We start from the raw sequence: 14243 nt of genomic DNA, 5'->3' as shown, positions 1-14243 counted from the left end.
TTAAAAAGCTTCTTTTGGGAACGATTTTAATTTTCGGACTCGTTTGCTGCAGATGCGCAAATGCACCATCATCGTCCAAAACGCTGTTGTCTGCGACGTCACAGGCAGCTGCAAAAAGATGGCGCTGCTGAACTGGACACGAAAAGCAAATTAAACCCAACATCACCTCCACAATAGCGCAATCGCCGCATCAGTCGCCGCATTCAGGTCCCTCCTCCCTCCATCCCGCGATCGCCGCGTCGATTCCTCGCTTCTCCCTTCCGGTTTGCTCCGCCGCTCGAATTGGATCGTTCAATGGCGCGGTTTCTACCCAAGCTTCTCCGCGGTTAAGAATATTCCCTATTGAGAACGCAGGAGAGCAGTACGCAGGCGCAATACAGCGTTTCGCGCAAACGCGGTACCGAACAGTGCGTGAGGATGCGCAATGCCGAACAGTGTTTGAGCAGGCGCAGTCCCAGTGATGGTTTCAGAGACAGCCGTTGCAGCCTCAATACCCCCAAAAAGAAGCTCCCGGTCCCGCGTTTGCACACGACCGGCGGCGCGGGGCAGCTGCCGGGCTTCTCTTGGTGACGGTAATGGCCGCCAGATTTCCTGCTCTTTTGCAGGAACTAAAGATTACTAAACTTTAACATCACAGGGCAAAACTTTGAAGGAAACTTATCTCGGTTAGAAAGGGGCCTGGGGGACACAACACAGGGACACATTTGGGACACAGCACAGGGGAGGAGGTCCCCCCTCCCTGCTTCCACAAAGACTCCCCTTGGACTGGGCCACACCTGGACACGGCTAGTTCAAGGTGCAGGAAGCTGCTAGGCTGAGCAGTGGAGTGGGGGAGTGGGGGGGGGGTTAGACTGACAGGCCTGGGGAGGGGGATATCAGGGCAGGTACACACACTGCTCTCCCTTTTGCTCCTGGGATGTTTTACTGGAGTTGTGTTGCTGACCATTTCTAAACTTTGTCTCCCTATCCCGGTGATGGAGGTGGACTGTCGGTTGCTGAGTGTTGGAATATATTGCCTCTCCTCATTTTTCCTCCTTCTCCCATTCCGAGTTCCGGGCTGCAGGCACCGGCAGTGGTTTGATGTGCCTGAAGCGTTAACTCTGTTTCTCTCTGCACAGATGCAGCCCGACCTGCTGAATATTTCTAGTATTTTCTCCTTTTATTTCAGATTTCCAGCATCTGCAGTATATTGCTTTTGTTTTATTGCAGGCATTTCTCACAGAACTGAGTCGAGAAACACAGACGGACAAATTAAGAGCCAGTTTGAATCAGGGTGGGTGCTGGATGTGGAAGTCAGTCCCTGATGTCCTGTGTTGGTCTTTTTTGTTCCATCAGTTTGAGCTGGAGTGGGGATGGGGGAGCAACTGCTGGCTTTAATTCCGAGTACTTTTGAGCCCAGTCGGGTGCAACAATTTTCATAGTGAGGCTGTCAAGGGAGGTAGAATTCAGGGGAGATGAGGTTGCTAAACAGACACCAACCACTCGATGTAAAAGAGTATTATTTCAGTAACAAGTATTTCTGTAGAGGCTTTCAATCCAGTTTACATATACACACGTTATTACTTCATTCCTGTGATATGGGCGTCACTAGCCAGACCAGCGTATATTGCCAATTCGCAGTTGCCCATTGAGAAGGTGATGGTGGGCCTTCATCTTGAACCACTGCAGTCCTTGTGTTGAAGGTGCTCCCACAATGGTGTTAGGGAAGGAGTTACAGGATTTTCACCCAGTGATGATGAAGGAACGGTGATAAATGTCCAACTTAACATCAACTTGTATTTATACAGCATCTTTAATGTAATAAAATGTTCCAAGGCATTTCACAGGAGTGTTATAAAGCAACATTTGACACTGAGCCACATAAGGAGATATTAGGGCAGGTGACCAAAAGCTGGATTAAAAAGATGGGTTTTAAGAAGTGTCTGAAGCACGGAAGGCAATGTTGCGAGGCGGAGAGGATTAGGGAGGGATTTCCAAAGCTTAACGCCTTGGCAGCTGAAGGCACGGCGACCAGTGATGGAGTAATGAAAATCGGGGATGCTCAAGATTCCGGAATTAGATGAGCTCTGATCTCTCAGAGTGTTGTAGGGCTGGAGAAGATTATAGAGATAGTGAGGCGTGAGGGTATGGAGAGATTTGAAAGCAAGGATGAGGATTTTAAAATTGAGGTGATGCTTAACTGGGAGTCTGTGTAGGCCAGTGAGCTCAGTGGTGATGGGTGAACAGGACTTGGTTCGAATAAGGACGCAGGCAGCAGAGTTTTGGATGATCTCAAGTTTACAGAGGGTGGAATGTGGGAGGCCATCCAGGATAGTCAAGTTGAGAGGTAACAAATACATGGATGTAAGTTTCAGAGGCAGATGAGCTGAGACAGTGGTGAAGTCTGGCGATGTTACTGAGGTGGAAATAGGTGGTCTGAGTGATGGTGTTGATATGCAATCGGAAGATCATCTCAGGGTCAAATATGACATCCAGGTTATGAATGGTCTGGTTTAGCCTCAGACAATTGCCAGGGAGAGGGATTGAGCTGGTGGCTAGGGAGTGGAGATTGTAGCAGGGACTGAAGACAATGGCTTCAGACTTCCCAATATTTAAGTGGATGAAATTTCTGTTCATCGAGTACTGGATGTCAGTCAGACAAGTCAGGATGGTGTGTGACTTGGAGGGGAACTTAGAGATGATGGTGTTCATATACACGGGCTACCCTGGTCCTTCTAGATGATGGAAGTTGAGGTTTTTGGAGGTTCTGTCAAAGTTCTGGTCGAGTTGTCGATATATAAGCTCCCTCTCCTCTCCCTGCCCCTCTCCCTCTCTCTCTCTCTTTTTCCTCCCATAGAGGGCAGAGTCTTGTGTAGGTCCAGACTGGGTGGCAGGTTCCCTTCACTGAAGGACATTAGTGAACCAGTTGGGGTTGTACATTAATCCAGCAGCTTTCATGGTCACTTTTTCCTAGTGATGGCCCCATAAGTTACCAGATTCATTCAGCTCCGTTTCACAACCTGCCTTTGTGTTTTTGTGGGTTCTCTCACACACTCTTTTTTTCAGTTTTAAATCAATTTCACAGGGTTTTAGAAGGGGAGGAATTGCAGCTGTGAAATGCAAAGCAAATGTCAGATCAGGATCTGAAGGAGTCGCCCAACCTGTTGTAACCCGAATAACACTGGATTTTGAACGTGGAAGGAAAAAGTACCGATCACAGTGTGGAGAAACTGTACACATGTTCTGTGTGTGGATGAGGTTTCAACCAATCATCTGCCCTGTCGAAACACAACTGCAGTCACATTGGGAAGAAACCATGTAAATATGGGGACTGTGGAAAGTGATTGAATTATCCAGTTGAGCTGGAAGCTCATCCATGCAGTCACACCCTGGAGAGGCCGTTCACCTGCTGTGAATGTGGGAAGGGATTCACTAAATCATGCTACCTGCTGACACATCAGTGAGTTCACACTGGGGAGAGACCTTTTAAATGTCCATTCTGTGGGAATTGCTATAAACGTTCTGCTGAAGTGATGTCCCATCAAAGTATTCACACTGACAAGAGATTGTTCAGGTGCTCTCACTACGGGACTGGGTTCAGCGATTAGGCAACCTCACTACACAACAGCACATTCACACTGGGGAGAGGCCATTCACCTGCAATGAATATGGGAAGGGATTCAATCATTTATCCGTCCTGCTGACACACCAGCACATTCACACTGGGGAGAGGCCATTCACCTGCAACGAATATGGGAAGGGATTCACTCAGTTATCCGCCCTGCTGACACACCAGCACACTCACACTGGGGAGAGGCCATTCACCTGCACAGAATGTGAGAAGGGATTCAATCATTTATCCGTCCTGCTGACACACCAGCGAGTTCACACTGGAGAGAGGCCAGTCACCTGCTTCGAGTGTGGGAAGGAATTCACTACTTCACCCCACCTGCTGAAACACCAGCAAGTTCACACAAGGAAGAGGCCATTCACTTGCTCTGACCAGGGGAAGGAACATCCTGCTTCATCCCATGTGCTGACACACCAGCGAGTTCACAAGTAACTCAGGGATGAGAAATTTCCACCAAATGGCAGATTTCCGACATTGGGGTTTCGGAAATCCACCATTGGCTTCTCCCATTCCCACCTTAACCACAAGACCGGCTTTGAAAGAAATTGCAACTGTCAGTTATGATTTTTTTAAAGTCGGCCAACCACAAAGCTGCTCGGCGATCTGTTTTACCTTTTTTAAGTTATCTTTATTTTTTATAGTCCTCCACCTTGGTGGAAATGAATTTCAAACAGGAAAGCAAGTGGGTGGAACTGCACTCTCCTTCACAACTTCAGTGTATCTGTCTTCTGTAAATAGACAAAAAGGAGATGTGTGTATACACAGACCAATTCCCAATGTTTATTTTTGCCTTCATGGGATATCTTAGCAGAGACCACCTGAGAACTGACACAGCTCATTTGACATGTCTTAAAATTAATGGTGCAGGATCAGTAGCTGGCAAGTCGCTGGTCTGCAGCAAAAAGATTGGTCTGTCAATAGGAATTTGAAACTTGCTTCCATTAACACAGCAGTGTGTGTCTGTAGTAATTTCTGAAAACTCTGCACATACTGGTTACTGAATGTGAATATCCTACAGTGAACATGAACTGTATAAACTTAATATGTCCTGTGCTTTGCAGCAACTGAAGTGATCTGGAATTTCCACTTATCGGTTTGCTCAGGTGTTTGGCTGAATTCCATTCATTGTTCATCTCCATTTTCACTGTCTACTGCCCCAGTCACACTGTAAACCTGGAGTCAGTGTGAAGCTGTCTTTTACACCACAGTGATGCAGGGCAAGGAGTATAACTCTGGCCATCTTTCTTCAATGTGTGGTTTGGCATTGCTGAAGATTATCTGGAAAAGACTGTCCTGCACCACAAGTGCTGTGTATTGGTTACAGTGCAACTATCCTGTGAGCTCTCTGCAGTCCTATAAATGGTCACTGGGTTTCTCAGGCTGATGGCACAATACTTTGTACATGTATGAACATGTATATACAAGAACACAAGTAATAGGAGCAGAAGTAGACCATATGGCCCATTGAGCCTGCTCCACCATTCAATATGATCATGGCTGATCTTGGGTTTCAATTCCACTTTCCTGCCCGCTGCCCATATCACTTGATTCTCTGAGAGACCAAAAATCTATCAATCCCAGCCTTAAATATATTCAACAATGGAGCATCCACAACCGTCTTGGGTAGAGAATTCCAAAGATTCACGATGCTTTGACTGCAGTAATTTCTCCTCATCTGAGTCCTTAATGATTGGCCCCTTATCTTGAGATTGTGCCCCCGTATAAAGATCGCTATAAAGGCCAATTCTAGAGTGACAGGCTCTTCCACAGGTGCTGCAGAGAAATTTGTTTGTCGGGGCTGTTACACAGTTGGCTCTCCCCTTGCGCTTCTGTCTTTTTTCCTGCCAACTGCTAAGTCTCTTCGACTCACCACACTTTAGCCCCACCTTTATGGCTGCCCACCAGCTCTGGCGAATGCTGGCAACTGACTCCCACGACTTGTGATCAATGTCACAGGACTTCTTGTCGCATTTGCGGACGTCTTTAAAATGGAGACATGGACGGCCGGTGGGTCTGATACCAGTGGTGAACTCGCTGTACAATGTGTCTTTGGGGATCCTGCCATCTTCCATGCGGCTCACATGGCCAAGCCATCTCAAGCGCCGCTGACTCAGTAGTGTGTATAAGCTGGGGATGTTGGCCGCCTCGAGGACTTCTGTATTGAAGATACGGTCTTGCCACCTGATGAGAACATGAAGCTCTGTTAAACCAATTATCAGCTGTCAGGTAAGTCTCATGAAAATGTATTCTGAGTACACTGCAAGTTTATTCATTACATATGCGAAATTGTACAAAATTACCATGACTCAACTAGTTTGCTTCAATAACAGTGTTAAAATTACATGACTCATTGTCAAAAAAATCAGTATTTTTTAGTCTTCGGCCACTAATTTTCAGACCTTTTGATCTTTTGCCACTCTCACAAGTATTTGTTACTTGTTTTGTGAAATACGATTCCTATCCAGCTCAACTGCTGGATAACTGATTACATTTATATGTATTTATACATGTCAATAAAGTGTCTGTGTGCCCAGATTTAACTAAGTTGTGATTTGTAACTAATGAATGATGTTTTGGCCATGACTTGTAGTCTGCTATCTTGGTGATTTGTCAAAAAAGTGCATCTTTCCTGCTCCTTTCAGGATTCCATTTAATCCAACAAGGGTGACTTGTCCCTGACCACAACCACCCTCTATGGGTGCAGGTATATGTTGTTATGAAGTGTAGACGATTTATTAAGTAATTTATATTTAGTGTAATGAAGTAATACTTAACAACGACAATAGTCACAGTCTGAACCTCAGATCCTTGGCGTTTGCCCTCCGAGTGACTGTGGCACAGTCTTTCTTTCTCTCGCTGTGTTATGTTGACTGAAGGTTTTCTTCTTTCTTCCTCTGGAGTTTTTACATGTTGCTTCTCATGTTCAATAGCTGTTCTTTTATCCCCTTTTTGGCCATCAGACCACCTTTCTCGTTTGCCCGATGGTTAGTCCAGGTCCTGCAATGTCAGTTCCTACCCTACTCTAATTGAGGCTTAATTGATAAAGCATTTTGCCAGTAATTGAGATAAAAACCTATGAAGAGTTCTATTCATTATGGTTGTTATCTCCTGGGACAGTATGAATTTGTACAGCTCCTGCCCCACTGAACTCATTTCTTCCTATCTAGACTCTATCTTTTCTCCGCTGGTCGAGTCTCTTCCCACCTACATCCATGACTCTTCTGATGCCCTACGTCATTTTGACACTGTAACAATATTTGAAAGCATTATTACTTATAATCACTTCTAATTAAGCTTAAACTTTGCAAGACACTGCACCAAACAGTGAACTCTGTTACAATATTGCTGTGGGTCTGGAATCACATATACACCACATTAAATAAGGACAGCATTATTTCATTCCATAAGGAATATTGGTGAATCAGATGGATTTTTACAACAATCACTGATAGTTTTATAACATCATTACTAAGACAAGCTTTCAAGTGCAGAATTTTAAAAAATTCATTGAAATTAAATTCCACCAGTTGCCATGGTGTGGTTTGTACCCATACCAACAGGACAGCATCAAATGACATTACCACTATGTCACCAGTATGCTAGATTGCGATATGTAGTCGAATGTCTGTTCTCTAACACCTCGAGGGGACTGAATAAAGGATGATCCCAACTGTAAGAAACCCTCGAGTCATTTGAAAATATCGTTCAAATGCTGACAGGTTCAAACTGCCAGTTTTCATTACATTGAAGTTAATGGAAAATGGGAGAGTGGTTATGTTGGAACAAAACACTAGTTAGACCACAGCTCACCTCCTTCAGCCCCACAACCTCTATGTTGTTGGATTACACCCTGAGATAGACAATGTAAACGGATTCCCCTCACCCACCAACACAGCAACTTCTAAACAAAACACAAACAAGTTTATAAGACATGATCATCTTTTCTGAAGCCGTGTTGAGTATCTCTAATGACTCCTTCTCTTCCCCAGTGATCAGAAACAGCATCTCTTAGGATCCCTGCAAACATCTTCCCTGTGATCGAGCTCACACTGATGGGTCTGTAGTTCCCTGGCTCTGATTTGGAAAATGGGAACTACGTGAGCAACCTTCCAATCTCAGGGAACAATCCCTGACTCTACTGAGCTGTTGAAGATACAGACAAGGGGCTCACAGATCACCCGTCCCATCTCTTTAAACACCCTTGGGTAGATATCATCTGGACCTGGAACACCATCAGGTTTGAGATTTCCTATTTTATCCAGGATGACAATCCCTTTCTAATTTAATATTTATGATGTTATTGTCGGCAGCACATCCCACAGCTGGAATCTGAGCATCATCCACAGGAGTGCAGACTGATGTGAAATAGTCATTTAACAGTTCTGTCATAGCCTGGTAATCTGTTTCAATCTGTCCTGAACTGTCTCTCAGTGTCTCGAAACCATCTGTATCCATCTTCTCACTTCTGATGTAGCTGGAAAAGCTTTTGCCACCATTACCATCATTGTGCACCATATTCTTTTCCAAAGATCTCTCAGTTTCTCGAATGGCTGATTCCATCTCGCTCAATTTCATTTTATTATGATTTAGAAAAACAGCACTGAAACAGGCCCTTCGGCCCACCGAGTCTGTGCCTAGCAACAACCACCCATTTATACTAACCCTACAGTAATCCCATATTCCCTACCACCTACCTACACTAGGGGAAATTTACAACAGACAACCTACCGATCACCTGCACGTTTCTGGCAGTGGGAGGAAGCCGGAGCACCCAGAGAAAACCCACATGGTCACGGGCTATAGTCAGAATCGAACCCAGGTCCCTGGAGCTGTGAGGCTGCAGTGCTAACTACTGTACCACTGTGCCGTGATCTCACTGTAGGTGATATTTGTCCGTATTCTTCTGGAAATTGAATTCAACTTGTTCCAAACTGCGTTAAATTTAAGACAGTTGAGGGAGTCAGGCATCATTTACCCATAGACCAACATTGGCAGATAAAACCCCAGACGGTTCCTTAGTAAGGATTCCTCTGGTTTCTCACCACGTATCTGTCAGGATACTGAAACCCAGCTTTCTCACACCACAGTCCACTCCTGGAGGCTCCACTCCCTCAGCCTACAACCTTCAGCAGGGTCAGTGGTGGAGTTTCACAGTGGGAGTGATCCCAGAGTAACTGACGTGATAGCACTCCTGTGGATGTTCTGTGTATTTTTAGTTATCCTGGTGTCTAACACTCACACACCAATAAAACATGTAGTTCCTGGAAACACACTGCAGGTCCTTCTTTATCTGGAGATTAAATATCTGTTGTATAATTGTACCAGAAGTGACTTCCTGCTTCTGCTATTTTAATGCAGACTGAGATTTATTTCATTTCAAAAGGTTTATTTTAAATGAGTTAACACCTGTGTAAAAATTGGAGACTCAGGACTTGTCACACAAACACATTAAATCTCCACAGAGTAATGCAATATTAATTTTCAGACTGGAAACTTATACCTGCCGTTTCACTTTCAGTCAGGAACAGGTCACAGTTTTACACCAATCTCTGATTTGACAGCACGTTTCCAGCATTCACTGTTGTTCTTCCTGACTCTAAACACAGTTGTAAAGGAGCCTTCTGTTCCGTGCCCAGGAGTTCTGAACATGGAAGAGAGCGGCTGGGACACATTTCTTACAGGCTCAGGATTAACCCACATGGGGACTTTGCTGTCAGTGAAGAGACATGAGAAAGACCAAAGTGCCATGATCCTGAAGGACTGTGTTCAGGCTGAAGTTCTGTTCCTGCTGTACGATCCTCCCCCAGATTGTCCTTTCTGAACTCCAGCCAGGTGATGCTAAACACTCAGGTGGGAAAGACAACAAATCTCCAACAATGTGTTTAAACAAAAGCTGATTTATTTGACCTTTATTTTCTGCAGGACTATCCTGTGAATCGAGGTCTTTGTTTTGGAAGATGGAAATGAGACGAATTTCCAAACACAATTCATTCAAATTGCACGTTGAGTGGTTGCATTGTTGAATTGGTAATCCAGGGTTTCTGGATAGATCGACTTTGCCAAAAACATTTGAAAATAGAAATAAGAGTAAAATTCTGTGCATGTTGGAAATCTGAAATCAAAACAGTAACTGCTGGAAATACTCAGCATCTGCTGAGAGAGGAACAGAGTTCTGATGAAAGGTGACAGACCAGAAACATTAATATTAACATCCAGGCCTTGCATGGGGGGCTGTTAGTTCACTTGGCGAGCGTGTGCTGCTAATACTGTGAAGGTCATGGATTCAATCCCTATACAGACCAATCCTTCGACCAGCAGTGATTTATGTGCTTCCTTTGGGTACATGGTGTTGTTATGGCACTGATAATCCACAGCCCATAGCTCACACCCATGGCCTATGAGCTCAAATCCAACTGCAGCAGCAGTGGATACGTTCCAGTTATCATTAACTCATGCAAATCTGGCCCTTTTCAACTCTGCTCAGTGAAGGCGGCTCAAAACTGTCATCCATTGCTGAAACAACCTCTCTGGTTCACTGATACTATTTCAAGAAGGAAATCTGCCGCTCTGGCCTCTATGTGACTCCAGACCCACAGCAAGGTGGTTCACTTTTAACTGTCCTCTGAAATGACCGAGCAAACCATTGACTTTTCAAGGGCAATTAGGGATGGACAATAAATGCAAGCTTCATTTGGAAATTGCTTTGGATGTTTTTGCTGCCTTACCTTTGCTCAAAGGACCAAATAACTGATTGTCACCCAGGACAATTGACGTTCTTAGATGTTCCCTTTCTGTTGGTTCCTGGATGTTAGCATCACTGGCCCATCAATAATTGCTCTTGAGAAGTTGGTGGTGAGACACCTTCTTGAACTCTGCAGTCCATGTGGTGTAGGTACACCCACAGTGTTGTTAGGGAGGGAGTTCTAGGATTGTGATATAGTGACAGTGAAAGAACGGTGATATTGTTCCATGTCAGGATGGGGTGTGGTTTGGAGGGGAACTTGTAGGTGGTGGTCTTCCCATGCATCTGTTGCCCTTGTCCTTCAAGATGGTAGAGGTCACGGGTTTGAAAGGTGCTGTCGAAGGAGGCTTGGCTTTATGGGTGATAATGAAGAGAAAGCTGTAGACTGCAAAAAGATATCAATGGGCGAGTGACATGTGCAGAATAGTGGCAATTGGAATTCAACCCGGATAGGTGTGAGGTGATGTATTTGGCAAAGGCTAACAAGGCAAGAGAATACAAATAAATGGAAGACATATAGAGAAACAGAGGGACCTTGGAGTACATGTCTACAGATCACTGATGGTGGCTGTTGTTGTCGTGTGTCTTTGAGTGGGTTTGTCCATAATTTGTATACATCATCAGGGAGGGTAGGATGTTGTCTGACACGTGACACAATAGTTGGAATGTGTTTTATTGACCAAGCAAGACACACTAGTAAGAGCTCTCCAGCAATATTTGTATACTGCTGCAATCTTTTTTTTTTATTTCCAAAATATACTTTATTCATAAAAATCTGCAAAAATTACATTGCCAAGCAATTTCAAACAGCACCAAAAAATACAAACATTGCAAGGGAGATCAGTTTCCTTCTATACTATCATGAATTTCTTCACAACCCTTCCCTTTCACTATTGCCATGCCAATTACAGTTTTACATTTACAGCGAATGAAAATATCAACGATACAGTTCGAGGGGTTTCCCATGGATCCAGCCCCTCAGTTCAGCTTGGTGGGGGTCCTTACACTATGGTCTTTCCCCATTGAGCCTTTGCTGCGGCTGCCCCAAGCTTTAATGCATGCCTCAGCACGTAGTCCTGGACCTTGGAATGTGCCAGTCTGCAACATTCGGCGGTGGACAACTCTTTGCGCTGGAAGACCAGCAAGTTTCGGGCAGACCAAAGGGCGTCTTTCACCGAATTGATAGCCCTCCAGCAGCAGTTGATGTTTGTCTCGGTGTGCGTCCCTGGGAACAGCCCGTAGAGCACAGACTCCTGTGTTCCAGAGCTGCTTGGGATGAACCTTGACAAAAACCACTGCATCTCTTTCCACACCTGCTTTGCAAAGGCACATTCCAGGAGGAGGTGGGTGACCGTCTCGTCCCCACCACAGCCAACGCGGGGGCACTGTGCGGAGGGGGCGAGACTTCGGGTGTGCATGAAGGATCTGACGGGGAGGGCCCTTCTCACCACCAGCCAAGCTACGTCTTGGTGCTTGTTTGAAAGTTCTGGTGATGAGGCATTCCGCCAAATGACTTTGACGGTCTGCTCGGGGAACCATCCGACAGGATCCACCGTTTCCTTTTCCCGTAGGGCCTTGAGGACATTCCGTGCAGACCACTGCCTGATGGACCGGTGGTCAAAGGTGTTTTCCCGCAGAAACTGCTCCACGAAGGATAGGTGGTACGGCACCGCCCAACTGCACGGAGCGTTCCGCGGCAATGTGACCAGGCCCATCCTTCGCAACACCGGGGACAGATAGAACCTCAGCACGTAGTGACACTTGGAGTTTGCGTATTGGGGATCTACACACAGCTTGATGCAGCCGCACACGAAGGTTGTCATCAGGATGAGGGCCACGTTGGGTACATTTTTCCCGCCCTTGTCCAGAGATTGGAACATCGTGTCCCTCCGGACCCGGTCCATTTTAGATCCCCAGACAAAGCGGAAAATGGCTCGGGTGACTGGGGTGGGGTATGGGCCAGACCTGCGCCACGTAGAGCAACAACGTGAGCGCCTCGCACCTGATGACCAGGTTCTTACCCACAATGGAGAGAGATCGCTGCCCCCACATGCCCAACTTTTGTCGTACCTTGGCTACTCGCTCCTCCCATGTTTTGGTGCACGCCCCGGCCCTTCCGAACCATATCCCCAGCACCTTCAGGTAATCTGACCTGACGGTGAAGGGGACAAAGGATCGGTCAGTCCAGTTCCCAAAGAACATGGCCTCGCTCTTGCCGTGGTTAACTTTGGCTCCCGAGGCCAGTTCGAACTGGTCGCAGATGCTCATCAGTCTGTGCACGGACAGCGGATCCGAGCAGAAAACGGCGACGTCATCCATGTACAGGGAGGTTTTGACCTGAGTGCCTCCACTCCCTGGGATTGTCACCCCTCTTATGCTCGCATCCTTCCTAATAGACTCAGCAAAGGGTTCAATACAGCAAACAAACAAGACCGGGGACAGAGGACAGCCCTGTCTGACTCCAGATTTGATCGGGAAACTTTCAGATTCCCACCCGTTGATTGAGACTGCGCTACTGATGTTTGTGTAGAGCAGTTGGATCCAATTGCAGATTCCCTCCCCAAACCCCATTTTGGAAAGCACGTCCATCATGTAGGTGTGCGATATCCTGTCAAAAGCCTTCTCCTGGTCCAGGCTGATGAGGCAGGTGTCCACCCTCCTGTCCCGTACGTAGGCGATCGTATCCCTGAGTAGCGCGAGACTATCAGAGATCTTCCTGCCGAGTACAGTACAGGTCTGATCGGGGTGAATCACCAACTCCAGAGCAGACTTGACTCGACTGGCTATGACTTTGGACAGAATCTTGTAATCAACATTAAGTAGTGAGATGGGCCGCCAATTTCTGATTTCTGCCCTCTCCCCCTTCTGCTTGTAAATGAGGGTGATGATGCCTTTTCTCATGGATTCTGACATGCTGCCGGCCAGGAGCATACTCTCGTATACTTCCAGCAGGTCCGGGCCGACCCAGTCCCACAGGGCCGAGTACAACTCGACCAGTAAGCCGTCGCTCCCGGGAGTTTTACTTGTCTCGATAGACACGACGGCCTTTGTCAGCTCGTCCAGAATTAGCGGCTTGTCCAGTCTCTCCCTCCTGCTGTCATCTAAGACCTCTGTGATAGATGACAGGAAGGACTGGGAGGCTCTGCTGTCTGTGGGCTTCGCGTCATACAGCCCAGCATAAAAGGATTTGCTGATCCTTCGTATGTCGGATAGAGAGAAGGAGGCAGAGCTATGGAAAGAGAGAGTGTGATAGAGCATGAAAAGGAGAGACAAGGATGTAACCTGGATAGTAATTTAGGAGAACAGAGTTAGGGAGAGACAGGAACAGAAAAAGGTAAGAGACACAGAGATAAAGAGACAGAGAGAGAGATGGACACAAAAGGTCAGAAGGAGTGACTGTATCAATCTTTTAAGCATCTGATTTATCATCGTGATTTGGATGTTGCTGAGAGATTGTCTGTGAAACTGAGAGAGGGAACCCTGGACTCCTGTCTAACAATGTTCTTGCCTTGTATATTAATAAACTCCCACCTAAAACAGATTTATCTGGCTATGATCGCATTGCTGTTTGTGGGATCTTGCTGTGCACAAATTTTGCAGTGTTTTCTGCATTGCAATGGTGCACAGACCTATTTCTGTCTCTCTCCAGCCCACTCTCTCTATTTCTCCCCAGCCTTCTCTCCTTTTTTCTGTTTAAACTTTTGATAAATAATAAAAATGCGACAGACAGCGATGTGATTTGTTGTTATTATAAGTGGAAGAGAATGGGGAAGGAGTGGCTCCCAATTATCTAACTATCATCACATTTCTGCTTGTGGGATCTTGCTGTGCACACAATGCCTTGAGCGTTTTGGACTTTTCAACAATGGCCACACTTTACACAGTAATTAT

General features: G+C 46.0%; 1 protein-coding gene across 1 annotated transcript; it reads left to right on the top strand.

Moving 5' to 3' along the window:
• The first annotated feature begins 1904 nt into the window (after positions 1–1904).
• On the top strand, positions 1905–4042 carry LOC137348823 (gastrula zinc finger protein XlCGF8.2DB-like). The gene is made up of 2 exons (XM_068014062.1): positions 1905–2021; positions 3581–4042. The coding sequence occupies exons 1-2, from the start codon at positions 1905–1907 to the stop codon at positions 4040–4042; spliced, it is 579 nt and encodes a 192-aa protein (XP_067870163.1).
• The last annotated feature ends 10201 nt before the right edge of the window (positions 4043–14243 follow it).

Source organism: Heterodontus francisci, chromosome 34, assembly GCF_036365525.1.
Source record: "Heterodontus francisci isolate sHetFra1 chromosome 34, sHetFra1.hap1, whole genome shotgun sequence".
Lineage (NCBI taxonomy): Eukaryota > Metazoa > Chordata > Chondrichthyes > Heterodontiformes > Heterodontidae > Heterodontus > Heterodontus francisci.
The sequence above is the reverse complement of the archived record's forward strand: the minus strand, read 5'-3'. Positions and strand labels throughout refer to the sequence as shown.

Coding starts and splice junctions, on each gene's coding strand:
- LOC137348823 (XM_068014062.1), top strand. CDS start 1,905: ATGGGTTTTAAGAAGTGTCTGAAGCACGGAAGGCAATGTTGCGAGGCG. Junction 2,022..3,580: donor GCACGGCGACCAGTGATGGA/GTAATGAAAATC, acceptor GACTGGGTTCAG/CGATTAGGCAACCTCACTAC.